Below are 27,234 nucleotides of genomic sequence, written 5' to 3'. Positions count from 1 at the left end.
CATTTCTAGTACTTGCTATATAAGAAACTGTTAGTCAGCTTATATTTCCAAGATTTATTTAGACATGAATCAGGTTAAATAAATCTTGCTTAGTGTTTATAATAAATGTGGTATGGATCTTAGTGTATATAGTACACTTTTATATTAGTTTTATTAGTCAATCAGCTAGTTTAATTTACTATATCCTGTATTATTATGTACTGTATTTAAATTATATCCTGTGAAATTTTCTGCAAATTTCCTGTCTCTACTTCATTTTGTTAAAGAATAATATTCAGTAATTTAGGAAATAGAAGTTGACAGGTAAACTTCTGGTAATCCATTTTTGCTACACACAAGGAAAAATGCAATGTGTTATCAGCAAACAAAATACTTTGTTCAATTGGTTTGTGTATTTTTCTTGCTTAGTTTTTGTCAAATTATTCATTTTGTAGAAAAATTTCATTAGTCAAACATTACCAAAGTATTGCTACTAAATTCATGCTCCTGTATTAAATTAAAAATTTTATAAATAAAATTTAAAATGCTGTTAGTTAAGTTTCTTTTCATAACTATTTTTTCCAATAATTAAAAAAACATATTTAAAAAAATCAGAACAATTTTAATTTGTAAATTTTTCAAATTAAATCGGTTAATAATGTACATTATGTGCATATAAAGAGAAATACTTGAATCTTAGTATGTGTTCCTTTTAAAATATTTATTACAACATGACTATCACTTTTTAATTAAATAATTTTTTTAATTTATTGATCCATTGCATGATTTTAGAATTTGATTCTGATGAAAAAGAAACTGTTGAAGACATTCTTCGCCAAGGAACAAATGTTTCTGTAAGATTTTTCCATCCTTTATACATTTTATTTTGTTTTTATATTGTGTTTAAACAGGCACTCATAAGGCCATATAAAGGCCCTATTTTCAAGCATTTCTTTTAGGGTTCCCTCTAAGGCCTTATTTGGTAGTCAAAATCCCTAAAAAAAATAAAAAGTTCTATTTTTTAGCATTTGTGCAGTTCTGTAGAAAAGGCATATTGCCACCACTTAATTTCTATGTGATTGCCTTAACCTAAACTTGCAACCACAGAAACCTAGGGGGTTTAAGTTCAAGGTAACTGTTGTAACACTTTGCAACCGTGCCTCATACCTGTGTACAAGGGTCACCTGTTATTGGATATACTTTTCTATGTAGTAACCTTGAAAAAAATAAAGAAGGGTAAGTTTACTAAATGTACAAATAGAAATGTGCAGATTTGAAACAAAGAGTGAAGATCACAAGTGTTTTGCTTTCTTTCGAAAAGCTAGCTCTTTATGCTGCATGTAAAAAAAAAGCCTTTTTGGACCATTGTTAAGTTGTCTTCCCTGTGTAATATACCATCAATGCAAAAATATAACTAGTGTTAAAATTTTTAATATCATAAATCATTTATATTTTTTTCTATACCTTTACTTACAGGAGGTTTGCTTTAAAACAAAGGTCAGTTTTTAAACCTTTCACAAAATTACGAACTTTTGTAACTGCAGTATAGGACCCCAATTCGATCAACCACATTACACATTACTTTCGTGGGTCCCCCATACCTACCGCTACACATGATTTAAATGGTTGGATGGGGCCCTGAAGACAGCTGTTTTTTTTTTGTTTTTAAATCTGGACCCCTGATCCAGCACCCCCCCCCCCCCCCGCCACATGCGATGTATCATTACAAAGTTTTCATTACTTTATTTAAAAAAAAATTTTTTTAATTTTTTTTAGGATCCCTTCAGGCTAATTATATACTTCTAAGTACATAAATATTATGCATTACTTTGAATATGAATGTAAAACATCTTTAAGGTTTCAAACCAATTAAATACTAAACCGAAATGCTATACAATGAGCGGTTTTAATTAGGAACAATGTCATAATGATTATAATGTGAGGGCAAGGTTATTCAATAAACACATATACCCATATCTCATTTGAGTTTTTATAAATTATTTTATAGTATTTTAACTGCAAAATATTATTTAATTAAGAAAATCATGGCTATTAAATATATAAGTTTTATTGAAAAATTCAGGACAATTTCTGTGTGAATTTTAAAGCAGTTGCTGATTTGTTTTTGAAGCTATGATACAGTTGAGATAACATATAGAGATTATATGCCGTCTCTATTAATATTATGGATTTCCCAAGAAACTACTATATGTTTTCTTTCATTTTGTGTTTTTTTAAAATGCTATGAAGTCAACTAAAAAGTAGTAAATAAAGGAGTTAAATAAGTTCATCCTTTTGTGGGGGGACCGGCCCCCTGCCCCCCCCCCCCTTCAATCCGCTACTGCCAGAGGTGTTGATTTGGATTGGGAACTTGGAGGACTTAGTTACTACGAACATATTTAATGTGCCCCAGTCGCCATTAGAGAACATGAAGGATTTTCAACTGGCTGGCATCAACCGGCCACATAACCTAAGACCCATTGCTAAGAGGTGGGGTAATGTGGAGAAAAGGATCCAGCCACACCTCCTGTGTGCTTGTATGATGAAAAATGTGCACATATTTTAATTGAGAGGGAGCAAAAATTTTCAAAATACTTACTTCTTGTCTGAAAGTATTCTCAAAGTTCTTCCTATAATAAATCTTTTCTATAGCATTTTCATAATGCTAATAAAGATTTTACCAAGAAATAGATAATGATTTTTTTTTCATTAATTTTACTTCTTATTTTATCCTTTCAGTTTGTGGATGTGATTAGTACCTTGAAGCACTGTGTAACACCACGCACTTTTCAAACAGCATTACAATTTTTATGCGGGAGTACAGACTCTATTCCCATTCAGTTGACATTTGCTTGTGAGCTTGCTAAAATTGCACTCTCAAAAACTTCAAAAGAATCCGTCTATAATGTTGTCTCCAACTTTTTTCGGGACTTACCTGAAGCTGTAAGTAAAAAAACCTTCTTTTGGAAAAGAGTATTATTTGCTTGATTATTTTTTTTTTTGTGTAGTTCTATGAAAGAAATATTTTTGTTGTGACTCTTGTTGAGTTTATGTTCTGAATCAGAAAGTTTACAAACCTATTTAAAGCATGAAAATTTGTTAGAAGATTGCATATTTCATTTAAAATACATAAAATTCTAGTAGCTGCCAGAATTGTTGCACTTAAATATCAAAACATAAATTAATAGTAAGAAAGCCTTAAATGTATGCTTTTAAAACTAGACTTGAATGAGATAAATAAATACCTTTGTGCTGAAAAGTAAAGTAAGAAATAACAAAGTCAAAAAAGCTCAAATTGCAGATTACTGAAGACATGTTTCGGCGTTACAGGGAACGCCTTTTTCAACGCAAAAAGTAATGGACTTATGGATGAAAAGATATCCGACAGAAGCCAAAACGCCTGTAACGCCGAAACACGTGTCCTCAGTTCTGCAATTTGTGCTTTTTTGACGTTGTTGTTTCTTACTAGACTTGAATCACTTTTGATTACTTGATAATGGTCCCTTATATACAGATGGATGACAAATTAATATGAACATCCATGAAAACTGCATGTTCCATTTCAAAGAAGCAGAACATGCACGTCACTTTGAACTCGAGTTTTACTCTTAGTTATTATGAAATGTAAGGTGTTGGTCATTCAACACCATAAGAGTTGCATGCTATTATAATATTCTGAAAAACTCAACAATAACTGACTTGTCAGACTTTGAAAAAGTCACGATATTTGGAATGTGATGCGTTGGCTGCTCAGTGACACAAGCAGCTTATTATTATAGGATTTCAAATAGTATTGAGCCAGCATACATGATCGCATGCACAAAATGGGATAATGTGTCGTACAGCAGAGCAATGTGAAGTATTGCAGAGGATGGAAAACAAAGCTTTCTGAGAGGGATAAAAGAGAGTTGGCCCACATAGTGGTCCCAAAATGCAAGAAATCTTTACCTGAGATGAATTTAGACATAAGTCGTCATTTCCAGAATCCCATTATAGCAGGAATGGTTTGAAGGAAACTTCATGCTTCGAAAATATATTTATGGAAGAGTTGCGTTTCGTAAACCAGTGGTGACAACCTGTCGTGCCTTTCAATGACGCCAACGGTGTATAACAGACAAAACTGGTTTCCTCAGCAGCGGCAACAAGTCATCTGTTCTCAGGGCCGGATTAACATCTATTTACGCCCCATCTCACATATCCGATCTCTATTGAAATCGTATCCCCCCCCCCCTCCCCCAGTTATTCCCAGAGGCTTAGGCCAGTGCCAAGTGAAGATTTCGGGCTCCCATGATTGTTGACAAAATGAGGGATGGATTTCTTTGTTTGTTTTCCTTTGCTGATATTCAAATGGATGGGGGGGGGGGTGTCTCCCGGGAATTTTTAGAAATTTAAGCGTTGGAAATGCAATTTTAGGCCATCTAAGGTGATTTAACGGAAAGTAATGGCATTCGGAATTTGCCTCGGAAAGTTTTCGAAACTGAAATACGTAACCTACGTAACTGTATCTTATGTTTGATGTTACAGAAAGAGATGAATTCGGGGACTTTCTCCTCTCCCCCCCCCCTCCCTCCTCACGTCGCAATTAGTCTTAAAAACAAATCTTATAAGATTTTCAAAAAGATGGAAGTAGGGCTGAAATCAGGGTCACGCCCCAGGAAAGTTTTCAAACTTAAGTTCCTAAAAACGAAATTTTAGACGATCTGTTGTGATGTGAAAGTGGGGCGAAATCTTTCTCCGGGAAAAAATTGAAATAAAAACTGTAAATGTGCATTTGTACTACCTTTAATGCAACTGATAGTGCTGGATGACGGGATAGATTTGGGGACTTTCCAGCGAAAAATGTTTGCAATTTTAGATGATCTTCAAAGTGTTGAGAAGAGAGTCGGGGATCGGCAAAAACGCTCTAAAAATAAAAAAGTTTAAATAATTTTTGAAAATAATATGGAAACGGGTTCATGGAATTTCCTCTGAAGTTTTTATGAAATTACAGTTATAAAAATGCAATTTTAGTCTACCTTTGGTGAAGTAAAAAGATGGGGTTTTGCTCAGAAAACGCCTCCCTCCCTTTATTTTGCTTTGGTCGCAATCTTTTTTTATTTTTAAAAATATGTTGTAAAACATCCTGCCCCACTTTTTCTTTTCCAAAAATATTTAACTGTTTTAGTTTTCCCATAATGTAATTTTCAAATTTCTCCCTCAAATTCTTGTCTGTTTGAAGCCGCAGAAAAAAAAAAACTTTTGGCGCTTTATACTGAAATGATCTTTAGCAGTGATATCTTATGCAATATTTTCCGTTTTATTTAAATTTAAATACAGTGGCTCCTGAATTTCTTCATACATTTACGTGTTTCATTCATTTTTACCTTAGGAAGATTTAGAACTGCTGGTGTCTCTTTCTTTACTTTAAAGTTTTCTTCTATTTAAAACGTATTTCGGGGCATCCCATGCATTTTTATCCACTTTTTTGTGATCTTTGTGATGATGTTTTCACTAAAAATGTTCACAAAAATAATATGTTGAAAGCAAACCTCGATATCCGATATTATTATCAAAAAGTATATGTAAAATTGTGTATAGTAAAATATTTATTAGGAACTTGCATGCAATGCATGTGCATGTAGAGAAGTAAAGCAGTCTATGGTGCATATTTTGTGCAAAATAGGTGATATGATTGCCAGAGGAGCCTCAATTGGGGGTCACGGGAGGTCACTGTTACATCCAAACTTTCCTTATTTGGCAAAAAATATCCGACAGTTTGGAAAATTCGAAGACAACATGATAATATTTTTGTTTGTACGGATGTCTAACCAGGGGTGGCAAATAGGGGGTCAAGAAGGGGCGGTCGCATCCCCAATTTTTTTTTTTTTTTTTTTGAATAGAATGATAGAAAATGGGAGAATTCAATTTATGTAAATCGAGAATCAATGTTCATTAAGAAAAATCTCGCTGGTTCTCAGTAACTATTTGATGAAACTCGACACATTCCCGGACTAGAAAAAGTGTTTTTCGTTATTTGGATGATGACTTAGAAATTCATGAAATATTTTCCGGCCTTTTCAGAACATAGAAAGCTGATAGGGAACCATGGGTTAATTTTAACTAAGAAGATATTTCTTCATATAGGCTAAATATTTCATACTTTTGTTCCCAATATGAGTCTGATAGTATGTCCAATATGAGAATCCAGTGCTAAGTGGTGTGGCTGCAAGGTTTTCACAAGAAAATTCCTTGATATTTTACTTTCACTTTTACGCTCATTTTTTAAATGTATGATTATTTAACGAGTGTTCATCGCTTTCTTCTGCTAGAAACACGTTTCAGCTGCTCAGTGCATTATATGCTTTCATAGTAACTTCTTAAAAATGCATGTGATTATTGAATTTAAAAAAAAAAAATCAACAAATACCTTTTATGGGGCTCTATAATTATTCAATCTCGGAGTGACACAAGATAGTCTTCAAGAGTTAAAACCATAAAAACCCATAAAAACATTTCTCGATAACTTCAAAGCAGCGATTTGACGACTGGAAGAATTATTGCAAAACGATTCTTTCAATGGTAAAATAGCTCATGCCCTTTAGCATGTATGATTTCGTTTGAATTTGTATTGAATTTGTATTGAGGAAAGTTTTTGAAAAATGCTTTACTCTATCGAAACATCTTCACAATCCGTTACCCTTAATTTTCGGACTATTCAAGCCACAGTTCAATCTGCAATTGATCTGTGCACCATACTACCATAGTGCAATCTACAATTTAAATTGAAAATAGATTTTACATAGATGTATATTTCAATCAAGCGTGATTCCTCCGAGCCAATTTTTAAAAGACAAAAAAAAAAAAAAGTGACAAAAATCTACATGATGATGTAAAGTCAAACACTGTTTTTTCTTTTTTATTTTATTTTGTATGAAGTAATAGATTTAGTTTCGAATGAAATTAACACAAGATTTGATGATAATTGTTTTTCTGTATGGCTGGCTCTATATTATCTGGATTGGATTTTGAAAACGAAAAATAAAATGTTTCAATTATGAGTAAAAATTTTAGCATGAGGCAAGAAAAAATTACAAGCAATATACCGACAAGACCAGTTCTCGCATCCAGAGACTGTAGATTCGCCCTTGTTATGGACTCATCAGTCTCGAATAGTGAATAACAGAGCTGGAGGCAGATGACATCTCATTGAAGCTGACAGCGCCTACGAGACTAGATTATTCAATGATGAAAAATTAAGCCCCTCACAAAGTTTGAAGTTTCCTGGGTGATTTTGAAGAGCAAGATATAAAAGGTGTTTTTATACATAACTTTGTTACTTCAACTATTTTTTTAACTATTCCAATTAGCTCAGCTAGTAGAGAAAGATTTTTTTTTTTTTTTTTTTTTTTGTCTCAGGAGGTTAGAGAATTATTTTCGAAGCACAATGGGCAAAACATTCAAACGAAGTCATACATGCATAAGGGCATGAGCTTTTTCACCATCTTTTCTATTTAGCTGCACTGGCAAAACAGCACGATATTGGCACTGATAGATTAGTAACACGATTCCCCTGCGTTTCCGAATTCCAAAAATAACGCATTGAAACTTTTTCAAAAGATATAAAAACTTTAGTATCGAGATGTTTTGTATGATAACTTATTAGAAAATGAATCAAAATTTTAATTGTTTCTAAACACTAATTTTTATTCATACTAAACTGATTTTATGACCACTTCCTGTTAGCTAATGTATGTTTGGGACCGCACTATGATAATACTTACTTAAAAAACTCGACCCCCCAAATGAAATGCTGAAATGCCGCCCCTGTGTCTAATGTCTGATTTCTCTTTTCATTAGATGTTGGTATGCGACGTGCATGCTCGTATTTTGTCATTCGGCAACAAATTTTATAATTGAACATTTTCTAGGTCATGATTTTTACTAATTTTCCTGTGTGTGACCTCTAATAAGCTTTTTACTTTACAAAACCAGGGGCGAACTAGCCTACCGCCGGTCCAAGGTTCGGTGCGCCCTCGAACCTGTGCGCCTTCAGTTTTTTTTTTTTTTTTTTTTTTGTCCTCAAATCTGTGCGACTCCGGGGTTTTTTTTTTCTTTTGGCGCCCTCAAACCCGTGCGACTTCTTTTTTTTTTTTTGACCCTCGAACCTCGCCTTTTTTGGGAGTCCCGGTTGGTGCTCTCTTGAAGGACTCCGTTCGCCTCTGGTCAAAGCTATATGTTAAAGAAATTATTATTCAAATCAAAGATATTGAAAATTACATGCTTTGATTGAAAAAGGACACCTCGACTCAAGCACCACGCCCCCCCCCATTCCCCCCTCCAATTGCTGTTTTTATACCTTTCTTTTCTAGATACATTTTGCTTCTCCATAACGCGTCGCTTTTTTCCCAGCAAGCTGTTTATTTTTCCCCCCTCTGCAACGTGCGTCCTTTTCGGCATGCGCCCCTAGCCCAGGGCCTAGGTTGGCCTATTGGGTAATCCGGGCCTGTCTGTTCTGTTGAATCAATCTTCACCGTATTTTAGATAACTGGTCGCATTTACGACTAAAGAAGCCCTCAGAAGCATTTTTCCTGGCTGCCTCTTGCCGACTGTGGAGCACGGAGGTGGTTCCCTAATGATACAGGGGCAATATCTTGACATGAACCCCTTGTTACTCTGCATGGAAGGGTGACATGTTTACTGTGTAGATATTCTGAGGAGTCCAGTACATCCTTTTATTGAGACTTTATTTCCTGAAAAATGTCCACTGTATCAAGACGATAAGGCTCCTAAACACACTGCTAAAATAGTCTAAAATTTGTTTGAAGTGTGTGAAGACAAAGTAGAATATCTTGCTTGGGCTTGCTACCCTTAGTTTCCTGACTTGAACATTCACAAACATCTGTGGGGATATTTGGAATCAAAACTCTGTCATCGACTTTGTCCTCCATCTTGTCTTTGTCCCTCCTGTGAAATTTTGGATTTAGAGGCTGTTTTGCAGGAAAATGGCTTCACATTCCATTAAACATTGTTTATAATCTTTTTAAATTCATCCCACATCACATGTAATATGTAATTAAGTCAAAGGGCTGTCCAACTCCTTATTTACGAAGTTTGTAATGGAGGTTTATGTATGCAAAGGAAATGTAATCTGTTGTCATCCCTCATCCCCCTCTCTGAGGGAAAAACCTTTTAGTGTTTAATATAATCATGAAGTTTGTATAATTTTCAGAAACAGCTTATTTTTATTTTTGTAGTATAATGAAAGTTTAAGTTTAAGGGCAAATATAATTACTAATGCATTTATGAAAAAAAAATTCTCTAGCTGAATATTCAACCGCCCCCAATTATTGCCAAATATTGTGATTTTTTATTATATTGTAATTTGATGGATGAAATAAAATTTCAGATTTATTGGGAGGAAACTTAACAATCAAAGTACATACATTTTTCCTAAACTCTTAAACCTGGAACACTTTGGAGCACACTTTGACTTATATTTTTACTTAACACTTTGGAAGTCACCTAGGGTGAACTGCCCCTTGTCCCCTCTAGTCTGATACTACTGTGCATATATACAGGGTGATTATGATTAAAGTTCCACTTTCAAAACGCTGTAAAAATAAAACCACTGGTCAGAATGACGTCAAACTTCAATGGAATATTATCGAAGAAGGGGGGAACTTGATGGCAAAAGAAAAATAAATAGTTGGAAATTTTAGCAATACATGGCGCTGTAAGCATCATAATTTGATAGTGGTCGACTACAAACTATGACAAATAAATCACAAAATATTATCTAAGGTGTAAACTATACGTTAAAACACCGTACTACTCACCGTGCATGAGGTTATTGGTGTGATACTGTTAATTAAGTAAGCTCATCCAACACGGAAAGGTCATTTCACATCGGATGGGAAAAATCGGTTTTTAATTGTCCTGAGTTCGAAAACCACATAAAAAGCATCAGTGAAAATCAAATCGATCTTTAATTTTCATGAGACTGGGGCAAAAGATGTTTAATATAATGTACCCCGTTTTCTGTAACAAGTTGAAATCAAGAAACAGCATGTTCCACCACTGATTGAAGTGTTTCCGGGGTCACGTTTAGAATGTGTTGCGCAATGAATGCCTTCAGCAAAGTTTGCAATCGGAGCACTGAACACAACAGCTTTCAGATAGCCCCATATTCAGAAGTCACACGGGTTAAGATCAGGTGATCGGGACAGCCAGGTCTTTCATTGAGATAGTCATAGTGAACTTCTCAGATGCGAAATGAGAAAAAAAAACGTGTATTTGGCGTTTTTATAACAACTTCAATGAGTCGGGCACATGACAGGTGTTTTGATTTACATATTCTGACACTTGCAGTGCCATTTATTGCTAAAAATTCCAACTGTTTTTTTTTCTTTTGTTATACGTTTTCCCCCTTCTTCGATAGTATTCCGTTGAAATTTGAGGTCATTCTGACCAGTGGTTTTATTTTTATAGCGTTTTGAAAGTGGAAATTTAATTATAATCACCCTGTATATTTCCTGTTGGGTGACAGTTTTAGCACAAACTTTAAGTTTTAAACTTCCTATTTCACCAATGATATTAAGCTTTTCATGTGGAGAGAATACATTTTACATGAGTAAACAACAAAAGACATGGAAGCATCCTCAGCAAAAGTACATCTAGCATGAAAAGATTAGTTCTAAAAATTTTTTTAAAAGGGGAAAATCTTTTTACCATTCTTCATATTCCTGCTTTATTTATTTATTTTTTAAATATTGCTTTTTCCTCTTGCCCTCAACTGGAAATTTAGAAGGAAAAAAAAAACATTATCTTTCTAGATTTGGGACAAGAAGATGTTTTTCTTGCAGAAAGTTCCTTTACCAAAATGTATTTTCATTGTAATAGTTGTAAATTGTTTACGTATTTTTTGCAAAGGTCTATGAAAGATTTATTGCTGATTTCTTTTCATGAAACTTTCCATTCTTGCTTGATTACACTCCACATCATCCTAAAAATAATATAACTCTATTTCTTTGCAGAAATAATTAGAACTTATAGCTATATCGAATGCTTTGATAAAGATTCTTATAAAAAGAAACTCCCCAGTTGAAAAAGTGCCAAAATGAATATTAACCTAAAATGATCCTTTAAAATGTACTTTAAAAATTTTTAAACACGGCTAACCGCAGAAAATATTTATAAAAAATCGCTGTTGTTTGAAAGTGTTACAAACCAAACAGCTATTTTCAGGAAATTTAGGCATAGTAATGAGCAAAATTCGAAAATGTCATGATGTTTTTGAAAACATCAAAAATATCCGATATTTTAATATATATCATATTTTGATATCTATCCAATATTTTCAATCAGCATCAGCACCAGGGCCGGATTTAAGGGAGGGCAGGCAGACTACTGCCCCGGGGCCTCCACAACAAAGGGGCCGCCACAATAAAATATTAACAAAATATCCTTACTTTCACGGGTCGAAAATATCATATATATACAGGGTGGTCATAAAATAACGTGAGGTGTTCAGAACCCCCTAGAGAGTGAAGTATTAAACGAAACATTGTCAAATTTCATGGACAGGCACAGTAGACCATGGGATTTCGATTTCTAAAAAAAAAAAGTTCCAAAAATAGTCACCAGGGGAAATTTCGGTGTTGAAAAGGTGTATTACTGTGAATATTGAAGGATAAAGTGCTAACTGACAAAATATGCATCAATTTTATTCACAAAATATGATTTTTACTAACAACCAACATTGAGGTATTTTCCATGTACTGCATACAATGCACAATATTTTTGACACATCCGAGGAGAGAGGAAAGGATTCATTTCTCCTCCCTGTGATGCTATTTGAGTCTTCAAAGTTGATATATCTGGAACATGTTGCAGAATACACAACACCGTTAAGGTATCCCCACGGCGAAACGTCAAAAGGTAAAAAATTGGGCAACCACTGTAGCCATACAGTAGGAAATGCATGACTAATAAAACTGCTATTGAGGAACTGCCGCCATACAATCAGTAACTAAAACCCAACGTGGGGTGGTGCACCATCTTCTATGAATATTATTCAAGAAAGAAATCAAAGCTTCTGCTCAGAAATAACTTCCTGACGACTTTCAGTTCTATTCGTTTTTTTTTTTTACAAATTGAAATTTTTTTTTCGGTTATATTGAACTTCATTTGTCAGCAACAAACATTTGCAGTAAAAATCTTGATGTGTGCTGCATTTTTTAGCATTTAATTCTTCAGTATTCGGAAGTAATACACTTTTGCAGCGCCAGAATTCCCCCTGGTGGTGACTTTTGGCACTAATTTTTTCTTCGAAATCCCATGATCTGATATGTGCGCCCAAGAAGTCTGGCAATGTTTCGTTCAATACTTCACTTGCTAGAGGGCTCTGAACACCTCACGTTATTTTATAACCACCCTGTATATCAAAATATTCGGATATATATCAATGTATCGGATATTTTCGAAAATATGATCTTTTCGAACTCTGATTAGGGGTGTCCACTTCTTCGTTGCCTCGGGGCCTCCACACTTCCAAATTCAGTCCTGATCAGCACAAACTAAAGTATTCAAAATAGCAAATGCATCCTCAACACTCTTTATATTATTATTACAATATGTGGACTTAAAATTAAGGTTTGTTTCATCATTTATATTTAATATTTCATTTTATTTTTTAATCAATTTTAATGGACCTAATTTAGCATTAGCGGTTTTACTCATTTTCTTCTATTACCTTCTTTTTTACAGTTATGTGATTCAGAAACAAAAAAATATGCATTTGTCAGTGCACAGTCATAAGACATTTTTCTAACCAACGTTTAATATTTAACTAGGCACTTTTATTATGAACTAGTGGTACCCGCACGGCTTTGCTTATAATAAAAAATTAAAACAGGGTGGCGACAGATCAGGGAAATCAGGGAGATCAGGGAAAAGTCAGGGAACTTTATTAATCAGGGAAAAGTCAGGGAAATATCAGGGAATTTTGAAAAAATTACAAAAAATCAGGGAAAATTGATTTTATGAAGAAAAAAAATTTTTTTTTTTGCTTTACAAAATTAAGTACTTTAATTCCCTACGAATTTTCCGCCAATTATCTGTTCAAACAAAAAAGTAAAATTAATGAGGTGCGATTGTAAACTGCCGCATTTGTGCATCTTTTTTCCTCAACCTCAAAGTATTGAATCTTACTTATTAACCACAGGATGAACTTCCTAAGATTGCTTCTGTGTCTGTTAGGTTGTTTATTTTACCTAGCTTGTAATTTCCTTTTACGCTTTCAATGCTACGTAAAATAAACAACCATACAGGCAAAGAGGAATCCTTCATTAATGCCTTAGCTCCTTGACTTTATTCCATTGTCCAGTGCCTTTCGTCCATAAGCTCATTACGTTTTGCATTGAGAAAGGCGTTCCCTGAAACGCCAAAACACGTGTCTGCTGAAATCGGCAATTTGTGCTTTTTTTGACGTTGTTTTTTCTTACTTTAAATATCTTTATTTTTTATTGTTAAAATGCTGTATTCATTCATTAAAACCTATGTTCTTGATTAGAGAAAAGCTCCCTATGAATGGATGTCAAATGGTTTCATCTGTTTTGCATAAATATGTCAATTAGTTATATAAGAATAACTACATTACTTCTATTCTTTCACTATTACTTGTTATTATTGAAACAATTACTATACTGTTTGGAAACTTAGTTCAAAATAATTTCAATTACTTTTTAGTTCTATCATAAATACACATGTTTTTAAGAGTGATTTTAATAGTTTCTTAAAATTCTTATGCTAAGTGGTTTCTGGAAGTATTTTTTTTTTATTTATTTTTTTTTAAAATTTTCTCTAATCTTTCCATGTAGAAAAATTTAATATACTGTTTCGTAGGGGGTTTTTTTCCCAAAAAATTGACTTGATATGTTTACAATACTGCATTTTATACAAACATACAATGGATTTCAAGTAGAGCAAAGAAAGAAGACAATTATTATTGGTAATGTAAATCAGGGAAATTTGGTGAACTTAATCAGGGAAATCAAGGAAAAGTCAGGGAACTTTTTTTCACAGTTCCTGTCGCCACCCTGTAAAAGGTCTTTTGGTTTGCCTGTATATTTACATATTTACAAATAATGTATGGTGAATTTTCTCGCCAATTGGCTTGTGCCCATGTTACGGTTCCACGTTATGATAACTTGGTAATTTACTTGTCCATCTTATGATAATTTTGCTCGGGAAAATGTTCTTAAAATTGGAATAGAAAAAGAACAAAATCGAGTTTTCGAAAAATCACTTCGAGGTGCACACCCCCATGCTACAAAATAATTTTGTGCCAAATTTCATGAGAATCGGCTGAATGGTCTAGGCGCTATGCGCGTCACAGTGATCCTGGCAGACAGAGAGACAGAGAGAGATCCGGACAGAGAGACCTTCAGCTTTATTATTATTAAAGATTAAAATTGCAACATTCAGGGTTACCACGCACCTGGAAAACCTGGAATGATCAGGGAAAATGAAAATCACCTAAAATTGTCAGGGAAAAATCAGGGAACATTACAAATTGGTTTAAATATCTGGAAATGTCAGGGAATTCTTCCAATTTTTCTGTCTGAATGGTGAAACTGCTGCTCCATTCAGGCAAAGATGCTGCAGTACGGTAAATGTCGCATTCCGGATATGCTAATTTTCCTTATAGTCAAGAGAAAGAAAATTCAAGCTCCTTTTTGAAGACTAAATCTGATTAGGCTACAATGATAAAAAAAAAAAAAAAAAGAAATACCCATACAAAAAGCACAAAGATCTGATTGAATATCATTACATTTTATTTTGCCTCTTTTAAAAACAAAAAAAAACCCAAGCTATGCTTACCTAAAAACTATTAATAGTACGGTGCAAATAGACCGAAAAAGGGCCTAACCCCAACATCCAAAGTAAAAGTTTCCCGTCAACTCCAAATTGTTGTATACTGTCCACATATTGTTTGGTAAAAAGTTACACCGTTATCAGCGTCGGGTTTTGGGGGGAGGGGGGAAAGAAGTTGGTAAATTAGTAGTTTTTATCAGTTTTTCCGAAATATTTCGAAAACTACAGTGTTTAGCAGGAAAAGTGCAATATACAAAATAATCTACACTAAATTACGAACAAAATGGTCCTAAACATTATTTTGTTAAGTGAACGGTTCCAGAGTTACAATAGGCGAAAAATAGAAATTTTTGTATTTTTTTAGATTTTTCGCAAAAAAATTCATTATCACTCGGGAAACTAATTTTTTGTATGAGGAGTGTTTTTTAAAAGCAAATTGCGATTTATGGGGCCGGTGGTATGTTTGTGATTAGCCCTTGAAGGAACGACAACCTCACCACCTACTCAAGGGGCTCTACTTTTAAGGGAAAAGAAGCATTCATGGACCGTGGTTATATAAATCTGCTGCACGGAGAGACCCAAATTTTCTCTAGACAATGCCGCAATAAGAATAAATATATTATTAACACAGATGATTTTAAATTATAAAAATTCATAACAATTATGATTTATAGTTATATCATTTTTAATAATAACATTTTTATAAGTGCAGCTTTTGAAGTTTTTTCTTTAGAAAATAGGCATATTCGCCTGCATATTGCAACCATATTTTATCAAACTTTTTGACGTTCGTACACTGAGTTCAATACTAATATTTAATAAAAATGTAGAACGTTGAATGCGACGTATTGTGATGTAAAGTATTCATCAGGATTCAGTCCTGTTCAAGCATACCACAGTCCTCTTCTAGATCTTCGTCTATGATATTAGTGCCCCTGTTATTACTTCCTAGACCTGAACAATTACTGCACATGCTTGAGCAGTTTAGACCACTACTTCTGCACTCGCAGCTATGGACGCATTCGGCTTTTTAAACGCGCACTATGAGGGAAAGTAATTCCTAGGGAGTTACAGAAGGCATTGTTGTAATTAGTCTCAGGTATTCACCAATCTTCTTCCACCCCCAATGGAGGTAAATTCTTTTCTTCATCCAGCTGCTGCTGAACCTGGTGGTATATGAATGCTGCCTGGTAACTGTAGAAGTGAGGGTAAGCCAACTTGAACAATGAATGGGCTGCGTTGCAATAGCCTGCAAGTTACACTGGTAGCGAAAACTATCTAGATCTTCAGCATTTTTTGCTCCAAACATCGCAAGAAAGAAATACTTTCCTGTGTCAGCCACCGCACTGGGGTCAGCTTTGGAATCGTTAAGGACTTAAAAAGCTTCGTACGAAGAGCGTTGTTGGCTTACACTTTCCTATACGGTGAAATGTTTCCCTTCTTGTAGAAAGATGGTACATTGTCACATCCTCTGAAGGCGTATATTGCAAAGCGTACACCCTTCATGTCTCCAATGCTTCGCTGAATGTCCGAAACAGTTTCCTGCTGATTGCCTTTCTTTGGTACCACCATTTTCAGTTTGTTTTCTGATGGTGTGTGAACATTCAACAGTACTACTAAGTCCATGTCATCACCGATCACACAAGCTTCAACTCCATTCTTAGCTTTATCAATCGCTGTTAAAACTATAAGTCATCGTCACCCGATGCTTGGTGAACTGTGCAACCGCCTCTTTGCAAGTACATTGTCAGGAGAGAAATTAGGCCCATTTTGTTCTTAGTGCTAGCTAGAAATTCACGTTGGTTGATAGTTACATCGATTGAGTCTTCAACTTTGACTTCAATGTTAGTCGTAGAACGTGATCTACATAATTGTTCTTCATCTTTTGTGGTTCCTTGCTCGTATTCATCAAAAACAAATTGCTGGCCTATAATGAGCAATTACGTAATTTATGTATTGCTCGCAAATCTGTCTGAAGGTAGCTGGGAAACGTCAGAAAACACGATGAAGAAGGTGATCTTCATTAATGATATAGGACGCTTTTTCTAAATAAGGGGTGATCGATGATTCATTTGAATCTGGAACCACAACAGACACCATTGGAGATTTGCTCCCCTTCCTTATCAAGCCAGATTCGTCGAACAAGGGTGGATGATATGCACGTAATTCGAATTAAAATAGTCAAGCCCGTTTATTAGAATATCGGTTAAAAGAATATCCCGCTTAATATAATACATTTTCAATGTACCAAACCAATGTAATGTGTTATTTTTATCCCGGTTTTTGGAATATCCCGCTTATTAGAATATTTTTTCGTGGCAAAATGGCTATTCATACTTAAGCGGGTTCGAACAGTATTTCTTAAAGTCTCTCATATTTTCTTACAGTGCACACCATCCGATGTGAGAGAGTATTAGGCAGGGGTGCACGTGGACTCAAGTAAAATTTTTTGAAGGCAGTGTGAAATTTCCTGAAACTGTGAAGCTAGACCCTTTTCCCTCCCCAGTAAAAACTCTTCAAATATGCATACAAAAATCATTTAAATCATTAATGAAAATTATTTTTAAAGTTTATTTATTTTTTTATTTTTTGAAATAATTTTTCAGTTTTAGAATGTGTTGTCAACCCATAAGTTTTGGAAATTTCTGAAGTTTCGGATCACAAACACCCCTGGTATTAGTGTTCACACATACAGTGGTGTTGTTAATTATTATAGACTTGGTAATAGAGGCTAGAGACTGAACAGCTAACTTTCTTTTCAAGAGTATCTCTGAATGTTTTGTTCTCAATCTTTTTTGAAGCTAGTAGTCTAACTTCAAGTGCTTTATCACAGTTCACGCAAATTGCAGAAAACCGGTTCTCGTTCCCAGTATTTCTACGTTTCTAACCCCATGTGGTGCCTCTTAGTTTCTTTTTGACTAGAATACGATTGTACAACATTACTTTTTAATAAAATTATTTAGTTATTTCTGTTTACGTAGTAGTTAGAATTGCACTTCCCAAAAAATCTTAAAAATGCGAAAATTTTCTACTTTACACCCGCCGTAACTCTGGAATCGTTCACTTAACAAAATAATGTTTAGGACCATTTTGTTCGTAATTTAGTGTAGCTTATTTTGTACATTGCACTTTTCGCGCTAAACACTATAGTTTTCTAAATATTTCGGAAAAACTGATAAAAACTACTAATTTACCAACTTCTCCCCCCCCTCCCCCCAAAACCCGACGCTGAAAACGGTGTAACTTTTTACCAAACAATATGTGGACAGTATACAACAATTTAGAGTTGACAGGAAACTTTTACTTTGGATGTTGAGGTTCACGTCTAATTGCACTGTACTATAATATTTTCCGCGATGCATCTATGATCTTAAGAGTATCTTAACCCATTAATGCCGGTTTCGAAAAAAACAATAAACTGTGATAATTTTATTAGTATTTATTTATTTTATGTCTAGTAAGTGCATTATATACAAATTTAATTTTTCCCGTTAAATTTTCTATTTTTATTTTTATGGTAGATTTTTCTACCAACCGGCGTTTGTATGGTGTGAGCACATTTTGTTTGCAGATTTTACATTTATTGTTTGATTGCAATAATTGCATTGATTACCACTTATAATTATTTATAATTGTAGAATATTACTTACACTTACATAAAAGAGTTTTCTAATTACGATTTCATTTATTTCAAAACAAAAAAGAAATGTGTTCATTTTGTAAAATAAAATTTTATGAAATATGAACTTGAAAAAATCGATACTAAAAATGTAGTAAAATTTCGAATTGAATATATTTTTAACCGAATATTTATGCATCACTTTCTTCTCGGAATGAATAGCAAATCTTCTTTTCAAAAAGTCTGGAACATGCGCCATTCTTTTACAGCACTTTGCGGAAATTGCCCCCCCCCCCCCCCCCCCCCCCCGCCCAAAAAAAGTGACCTCCACATTTTTTTTTTTTTTTTGCAACAATTTCTAATACCGTATTCTTCTACGGATCAAAAAGGTCTATCCGACAGATGCACTTGCTATGTGTTTCAATAACTACGATATTGGAATAATAAAATTATTTTTCTCAAAAGCATCTCATTTACTGCTTGATTCACATCATGTCCTGAATACTTTATTGCTTGTAATTGCTACTGCCGTTCCATTTTACAGCATCATTTTTATTGCAGCATTACCACATGCTGTTCTTGGTTGATTGTGTGTGTATTTCTTCATTTCATTTCTTGAACCCAATGGAACATACATTTGTATACTCTTTCAATGTATAAGTTGAAAGAATATCATTTACCACAGGAATAAAAGTAAAAAATTGCCCATAATGGCATGCGTTTCCTCTGGTACTTAGGTTCTTATTATTTTTCCATACTATACCAATATACTATACAAATACTATACCAATACTAATATTTTATGCTATACCAATTCGTCTAGGTGTTATCAATATAATTTATTGTTAATCTATTTGTTATCAATATAATTTAAATTTTAGTTTATCTTAACTTACATTATTTATAATTTTTTAAGCATTATTTGATTCATAAAAGAGGTTGGTTTATTTACATTTAAAAAAAACAATTGGTATTTTATAACGCAAGCCAACATTCATTAACTTGGAATCTTTTCTAAAAGCAACTAGAAAATCTGGAATTGTCGGGGAACTTCATTCTTGAACTTCTGTGGCAGCCCTGAACATTACTAATGATAAAAATGAATATAATTTAAAAAAGGAATATTATATTACTTTGCTGTATTAATGATGTATTAATACATCAATGTATAATACATAACTTCTTGGTTATTTTTAATAATAAGTTAATACTATTACTGTGATTAATAAAATTTTTATATTGCAAATATCATAGTTGAAAAAATAAATATCGAAAATATCAAAACATCACGTTTTCAAAATAAATATCCCGGATATATATTGACTGATATATATCGGCGAACCCTAGTAATGACTGGTATTAATTTTATTTTTTGCTATTTTCAGGAAGAAGTTGCTCAAGCCTTTTTCTGATTTTGCAGAATGTGTATATGAGACAGAGCAATAATATGATAAACTTCACTCACATTTGATCACATATAAATGCTATTTATCCTTGTTACTTAATAATTGTTACTTAAATGCAATGTTAAAAAATATTCTATTTTTATTGTTCAGTATAATTAGCTGAAGTAATGAATTTTTTATTATTATTTTTGTATCATTGATATTTTTATCTTAAAAATATTTATTACCATTACTTTGTATTAAAGAATCATTAAAATATTATTTAAGTAATCATTATTGTTCATATTATAAGATGCTATTATTGTTTGTTCTTGTTTTCCTTTTCAAAAACTGTTTCCTTTTCTTAATAATTTTAGGATTCTAATTCTATGCAAACTAGAAAATCGCCTGTCATGGTGATCACCCATCACGGTATGACAAATAAAAATTGCTTCTACATTTGAACGAAGCTATTGCCTGATTGGTGATATTTTGATAATTGACATTTTACCCGTAACTCCAGTGGACAAACCCTAAACTCCAGTAGATGACATTAATTATTGACCACTTTTTCGTTTCTTCATTCTCCTAAAATGACAGCTTTACCAGTAAAACAGTTAAGTTACCAGATGCAGTTCAACCTTCTAAGCATTTTCCTTCATGTCAAACATTGGCAAAAAAATTATCAAATTATAAATAACTTACTGAATTTTTTGTACCTTCAACAGTAAAATAATGCTGTCACACATGCTATGATGTGAGTTCATTCTTAGTGACGTCAGCTTTACTTGATCAGTGAATTCGCTATTATATGTATGAGAAAAATTAGTTTCAGTCAAAGTTACTACATACGAGTAAAAAGTGGGTTTTTTTTTTGCTCAGCATGCTTTATATTGTCCAATGTTTGGGATATGATGAATAATATAGAAGATGAATAGCAGATGTTTAAAGATTGCTACTCAATTTCAGATGTTCTGTGAAATAACAGAAGCCCACTATTCCACATGCTGGCAAAGGAACGCATACCTAGTTTTCCATTCAATCTTTGTGCATCTTGCACAAGAACAAGATTTTTTTTATTTCAATGATTCTTTAAGTCTTGTTACAAAGTAAATAAATTAAATATATGCTTATTTTTATTGGAAATTTTCCCTGAAAATACAGATGCAATGCATGTCCTATAAAAAATAAATCACTTAAGCAACAAGTAATAAAAAGTAATCAAGAGGAAGCAGCTCATAATAATGTTCCTTTAAAACATGTTTGTTGCCCTACAGTTGGAAAATTACTAAAATAAATGCATTTTCTGCTAATTAGCGAAATTCTACAATCTTCAATCTTAAGATTTAATTTAATTCCTGCAAATTGTTTTCAGCTTTTTTTTTGTTTGTTTGTTTTTAAGCAACCACGTGTATGACATGTTGTTTAAGCCCTTAAAAATGTAAAATAAGTATTTACTCAGAACATTTAATATTTCATAAGGAAATTTCACATCCAACACTGTTTGATGAATCCATTTCGAAGATTTTCAGAACTCAATGCCTTTTGGATTTTAAATTGGTAATCTTATCTTAATTGCAAAACTGCTGATACGTTGAGCGTATATCCTTGCGTGAGTTTTCCATGTAGCAGTACTCGTGAACATAATTGAAATCCACCTTCAAAAGTTGCTGAAGACTGTCACAACTGCAAGGCCATAAAACTCCTAGAAGTTATAAAAGAAGCGTTTTATTATGAGTAGTTGTCTAACACAGTGATCTCTAACAGGTGTTAATCAACCCCTAAATAGTCTTTGAATGGTCAATAAAAAAATTCTACCAGTGGATTATTTGTATATTCTTCTATAGTTGAGGAAAACCTAACCTGGCAGTGTTGCAATGCTGCAAGTAAGATTTGTGTAGCCTTCACAATGCTGCCAGTTTAGGCTTGCCCCAACTATAGTTATATATCTTATGAAACTAGGAACAAAAAAAAAGGAAAAAGAATACTGACTAGTTGCTCATTTCCATATGAAAAAGTTTAAACTGAAATGATGAGTTTAAAAATTAATTCTTCCTTATTGCATTTTGTCTTTCATGTTTGATTTTTCAATGTTACTTGCTGATAAATGTATCAACTTAAAAATGAAGAATGCATAAAATATTTTTGTGTTTAAGTGAATATCCTCTCGTATTGTTATCTTAATTTTAATGAATTTAGTATATTACCATTTAAGAAACATTTTTTACATTGTATCTTCTTCCTTTTGAAATTATTAATTCTGCTTTTACTCAATACACACCGAGTTACACTTATGACATCTCCCAAAAACATGCAATATTTTCAACATTTTCTTTTCATTTACACACAGTATTTAGATAATTGTTAAAGGAATTTAAGTTTCAAGCTTTTTACTTTTAATCTGTCAAGAATTGCTTATTGTTTCTCATCTATGGAGGTTGACTGACTTGAGGTCTTTAAAAATTGCCGAAGGCCGTAATGTATACTTCTGCTTTGAGCTAACTTGTTATTTTTCTTTTTCAAGCCCGGGAGGCAGCAAAGGAGTTTCTTTGAGTTAAACCTCGAGACCCAATAGTTTTATAAAAGATTTTTTAATCACCAATCTTAGTAACCTCTTGTTGTACCACTTATTTTGATAAATTGTGATTTTACTGTCTCCTAAAAAAATTCAAGGTATTAAAACTTTGCTTTAAATTTGAGAAAGAAGTAGTGAAAACTTTCTATTTCTTCCGAAATTCTCTTTTTTAGTAATTAATGAACAGGTGTTTCCAATTCTTCTGACTTCAATGCAGTTTAAGTTATAATTGTGTGTGTGTGTGTGTGAATTTTTATTTCACAAAACAAATTGAAATATTTTAAATTTCTTATTAAATAAACAAAAGGTAACATGGGTCATGAGAACCCTTAGTTTTAACAAATTTCCAATCCTAGTATTGTATTTTGTATACATTTAAGGAGTGTTATTACCAAATCATTCTCACAGAAAGTAAACTCTGGTTGGGCTAGCAGTTTGGAGGTTCTATAAATATTGTTTAAACCCTTCATTTAATCTTATTGTAAATTAGATTGACATGCTATAATTTCTTTTCACATTTTTACTTACCTGAAAAAACTGGTAATGGTCTTGTTTGCAGAATATGGCCTATTTCTTGTATCGGAATTTTTAAGTTGTTACCATCGAGAAAAACTTTATTTAAATGGAGGCCACTGAAAATATTCAACGGAAGGTTTGATAACTGGTTGTTCCTACAGAGATATTTAATAATTACTTGAAGAGTCAAGGAAATCAAAGGTCTAGCTAAATTCTGTTGATTTAACTTTCAAAATGTACGTTAATTTATCATTTTGATGAATAAACAATCAACTACACAGTTAAAATTGCGGGTTGCATATGGCATTTATAAGAGTGATCTGTTGTAGCTCAGGGGTACCTCTTTAAGGGTTCTATTTGACTATCTATGGCATGCTTAATGGTACCAGAGGGAGCCAGATGGAGTTTTTAGAGGTGCCATACAGAGCCAAAGGGTACTTTTAAGGGTCCTCTAAGGAGTCAACAGACACTCTTACAGGGGTAAATGTTGCCACAATATTTCACCCTAAAAGGTGCCATATATTCAACTCACCAGGGGCGTGCACAGAAATTTTGGGGCCCATCACAAATGACTTTTCCGACTCCCCTTCCATATTGTTTACCTCTATATTTCACCCCTAATTTTAAAACTATTGGTCCACCTTCAGGTTCTGGCCGGGCCAACGGGTGTCCCTTCTCCCCCCCACCACCGACCCAACCCCTGTGCATACCCCTGCAACCCGCAGTTTTAACAGCGTGCAACCTACTTAAATGCTAAAATCGTGTATCATTATAGCCCAGTATACAGCTAATTGTATACTGGGCTGATATTTCTTCATAAGTTTTGGTTTTATGCAAATTTATCCATCAATATTTTTTGGAAAACAGAAAACACAAAAACTAATTGTATTTTTGCAAAACAATCATACTAGAGCAATAAATAATAAACAGTCATTGGAATTTTTTTTATCAAGCATTGTATCTGAAAATGAATTGATTATAAAGTCATATTTAAAATTGAAATTTTAACTAATAAGTCAAGTTACAGTTTATTCATATAAGTTACTTATATGCCCTCCCCTCTCCAGTAATTTCTCTATTTGTGAAAGATTTTGCATTTTCCAGAGTATAACAAATCCTCCCAATCTTTTGCAACATCCATGCCATCACAGAAGTATAATGATAAAATCAGTGACGGCGATTCGGGGGGGGGAGGGGGAGCACTTGTATGGTTAATTTATTTATTTTATTTTCCAATTTAGGAACCAAAACTAAAAATTATAAAACAGGGCAGAAATGTCAAAATTTTCAGAACATAACTATTTGTTTTACTTTGTATATCTGTATACAAAACATTATTTAGCACAAGCAATAACTTTTAGTTTATGTACTCATTGTTTATATAATAGTAAATGAATTGTTTTACTTGAACAAGCTATATTTGTTCAATAACATTATTACCAAGTGTTTGTGACCCCTCAAAGTACTTCGAGGTGAATAATGTAAGTCTAACGCTCCAAGCGACCACGCTACCGGAACCCAGCCCTTTTGCGACTTAAACTGATGTTTTTTCTTTAGCAATAACGAATGTTTCGCCAGACAAACAAAAAAGTCTAAAATCACATTAACAGTAGCTTTCAAATCTTTATATATTGAGAGGTGCGTTGCCCGGCTTTGCCCGGTCAACCTTGAGAATAAAAATTGTGTCAAGTGACATATATTCAACAATCAGGCTTAAATAAAAGAAAAAAAAAAAACACCATGCAAAATTACCCTTTCAAACAATGACGACAGATATTAAAATACTTTTAAGAAATTAAAATGCGAAAGATGGATTTTAAAAGCGTAACCATGGAAAAAAGAAATAAAATAAGTTTAAGAAATTGAATGCAAAATAAAGAAAGAAACAATAGATTCAAAAAGCGTAACTATGGAAACGCGAAAATAAAATGGTTGACAACCTGAATCAAAATGAAATTACTCGAAATTGATTTAAAAACGCTTGTAACTTTTTTTTCCTTTGAAGATAGAAGCTAATTTTTTCGACCATAGGTCGAGAGAGATCTGGAGTAAAAAATGTCGCTTTTTCCAATGTTGTCAAAAAGAAAACTGTGGGACAATTCCTTCACTTTTTTTGATAGATTTAATAAAGAAATTAGAGCCTAAATTTCAGCTAAACCTAAAAAAGTTCGAGCTGAAAACGTAAATTACTCCCGCCGTAATTAAGCTAGAGCATTGAAACAAATTGTTTAGAACGCGGAAAATCTACCCTTTTCAACGCTATATTAATATGTGCAAGTAATTTTTCGCTCCCATATTCGGAAATTTATGTGAAATTTAGGCCTAAATTGGAATAAAAAAAGAACTATTTATCGTACTTTTTGGAATTGTAGCCTATATGTCACTCAGTAAGAAAGCACCTTTCATATAGTGAAGGAATTTTTCAAACAGGTGCAGTGGTTCCGGAGATTACCTCGAACATATAAACACACAAAAATCCGCCCTGTCTCTTTATAATATTAGTATAATAACCATATTTTTCTACTCTTATTCGTGTCTTCGTCTTTTTTGTGCTTTGCGTCGTCACTATCGCGTCAGGAAAGCGTTTCCGACCATGCGCATTGCTAAGTGATTTCCTATCGTCTAGGTGCACTCTATTTGCCCTGAAAGTCTGTAAACGCTGTACTGATACTGATACACCCTGCATATTAGTAAATAATATAACTTTTTACTAAGTTATTATTTAGTAGAATATCATTCAATATCCACAACTGCTTTTTTTTTCTATTACGTACTGAAACATCATTGCCAGATATGTCCTAAAAGTGCTTTTTTTTTGGAAAAAAAAAAAAAAAAACCTCAAAGTATCTTACCCTAAATCCAATGCTTTCAAATTCGGCGCAGTTGTTGGCAAGTGTGACCGCTCTATCCTTTGAATAACATTACCCCTCAGTTCAAGAGTTTTCAGATCGTGAAATTTTTCGAACACATTTTCTCCAAGCCACCTCAGTCGACATTTTAAGATTCGAATGGCCGTCAGACGACTGTTCGCCACTTGTCCGAAATCAGGATGCAAATAAACTAACTTCGATCGCACCAAATTGAGCTCAAATGGTCGGTCTTTTTCTGGAGTAATATTGTGCAATTCATTCCATTGCCATCCGCTCAAAGTGTGGGAGTCACTCACGTCAATCACAGCGGACTTAAATTTCAAATTCTGAAATGCCGAATATTCTCCCGACAGTGCAGAAAGCAACGCTACCCAACTGTCTTCTATTATTAGTGCAAAATGTTCCAAGGATCCAAGATCTGAAAACGTTCCATTTGGAAGACCGGGAATCGAGTAATTCTGTAGTCTTAAAGTAAAACTGGAGCTATTGTACTTCTTTGTACATTCTCCAAATTTTGGAATGTGTTCATAAAAATCCTCAAGGTCTCCGTTTGATGCAATGAACTCACAATTTACTCTTTCTGTTTCTTTTGAACAAGAAAATGTCAGTACATTCTTTAGAAGCAACAAAACTAACAATATCTTATGTCCCATTTAAGTATGTTTTGTTGACTTCCAATGGTATTTTATAGGAATTTTATCAGGTGTTCTGTTTTTATTCAGTTTCACACTGAAAAAGTTCATTTTTAATTTTTCTGATGCACGAATTAATTTTACTAAAATTTCAAAATGTGAAAATAAATCTCTGTTTTAGAACTTTTAACAAAGCATTAGTTCAATATATGTTTCATTCTTATCGAGATTGAGAGCTAGTTCTTGCCATTGGAATAAACTTTCAGTATTTCGTCCCATTTTAGTTGGAAATATAAATCCATTCCGTCACGAATTCTCTATGGTAAGTTCGTCAGACTTTCCTCTTGGCCATCAGTACATATTTGACAAATATTTGATTAGTTCTGGATTTTCTGATGAAAACACTTCTTAATAACTTAAAACTTATTTATACATTCTTGTAGAATTCGCGAATATACCAAACACATTTTCACAAGCAACGCTGCTTTTGAAATGCAAGACCAACTCTTAGGAGATAAGCTCAATGGCTCAATAACGCAAATCATTATTTTTCAAATCTTAGAGGGATATCATAGAAGTGTCAAAACGAGAAAAATATGTGATAAAACTCATTGATAAATCTGTATCGAGTGGTTCTTTTCAAGCCTCATTTCTTTAATCTTTTCAGAAGATAACGAATAGGGATAACATTTCTTACTTGAAAACAATCAGAATATATACCATGTGGCAATCAATTGCTAAAATCACATCGGATGTACCCTCCATTCGCCATGAATTATGTATATTTATTTAATATCTTTATCGC

At 33.3% G+C, this 27,234-nt stretch overlaps 2 protein-coding genes across 4 annotated transcripts in view; one reads left to right on the top strand and one right to left on the bottom strand.

Moving 5' to 3' along the window:
* The window catches only part of LOC129226041 (uncharacterized), a 41,554-nt gene extending 21,504 nt beyond the window's left edge, over positions 1-20,050 (top strand). For 2 of the 3 annotated variants that reach the window (XM_054860619.1, XM_054860617.1), the window contains 3 exons: positions 772-833; positions 2,719-2,922; positions 19,837-20,050. In XM_054860619.1, coding sequence (XP_054716594.1) covers positions 772-833; positions 2,719-2,922; positions 19,837-19,863 — 293 coding nt within the window. In that variant the 3' untranslated portion in view covers positions 19,864-20,050. The remainder of the gene's footprint in view (positions 1-771; positions 834-2,718; positions 2,923-19,836) is intronic. The other variant, XM_054860620.1, reaches the window with a different exon arrangement.
* A 773-nt stretch (positions 20,051-20,823) lies between these two features.
* Positions 20,824-26,897, bottom strand: LOC129226396 (uncharacterized). Its single transcript, XM_054860997.1, has 3 exons — positions 25,780-26,897; positions 22,940-23,082; positions 20,824-21,541 (listed from the first exon to the last, which is right to left on the bottom strand). Exons 1-3 carry the CDS (start codon positions 26,448-26,450, stop codon positions 21,408-21,410), a joined length of 948 nt encoding a protein of 315 aa, XP_054716972.1. The 5' UTR covers positions 26,451-26,897; the 3' UTR covers positions 20,824-21,407.
* Positions 26,898-27,234: the final 337 nt, after the last annotated feature.

This window comes from Uloborus diversus, chromosome 7 (assembly GCF_026930045.1).
Source record: "Uloborus diversus isolate 005 chromosome 7, Udiv.v.3.1, whole genome shotgun sequence".
In the NCBI taxonomy this organism is placed as follows: Eukaryota; Metazoa; Arthropoda; class Arachnida; order Araneae; family Uloboridae; genus Uloborus; species Uloborus diversus.
Note: the sequence above shows the minus strand (reverse complement) of the source record. Positions and strands in the feature narration are given on the sequence as shown.

Bases quoted from the DNA above. Each gene is read 5' to 3' on its own strand.
- LOC129226396 (XM_054860997.1), bottom strand. From the start codon at position 26,450: ATGGGACATAAGATATTGTTAGTTTTGTTGCTTCTAAAGAATGTACTG. The intron at 23,083-25,779 runs GTAAGATACTTT...ATATCTCTGTAG, and splicing joins TTGAAAGCATTGGATTTAGG to GAACAACCAGTTATCAAACC. The intron at 21,542-22,939 runs GTAAGTAAAAAT...TATAACTTCTAG, and splicing joins ACCATTACCAGTTTTTTCAG to GAGTTTTATGGCCTTGCAGT.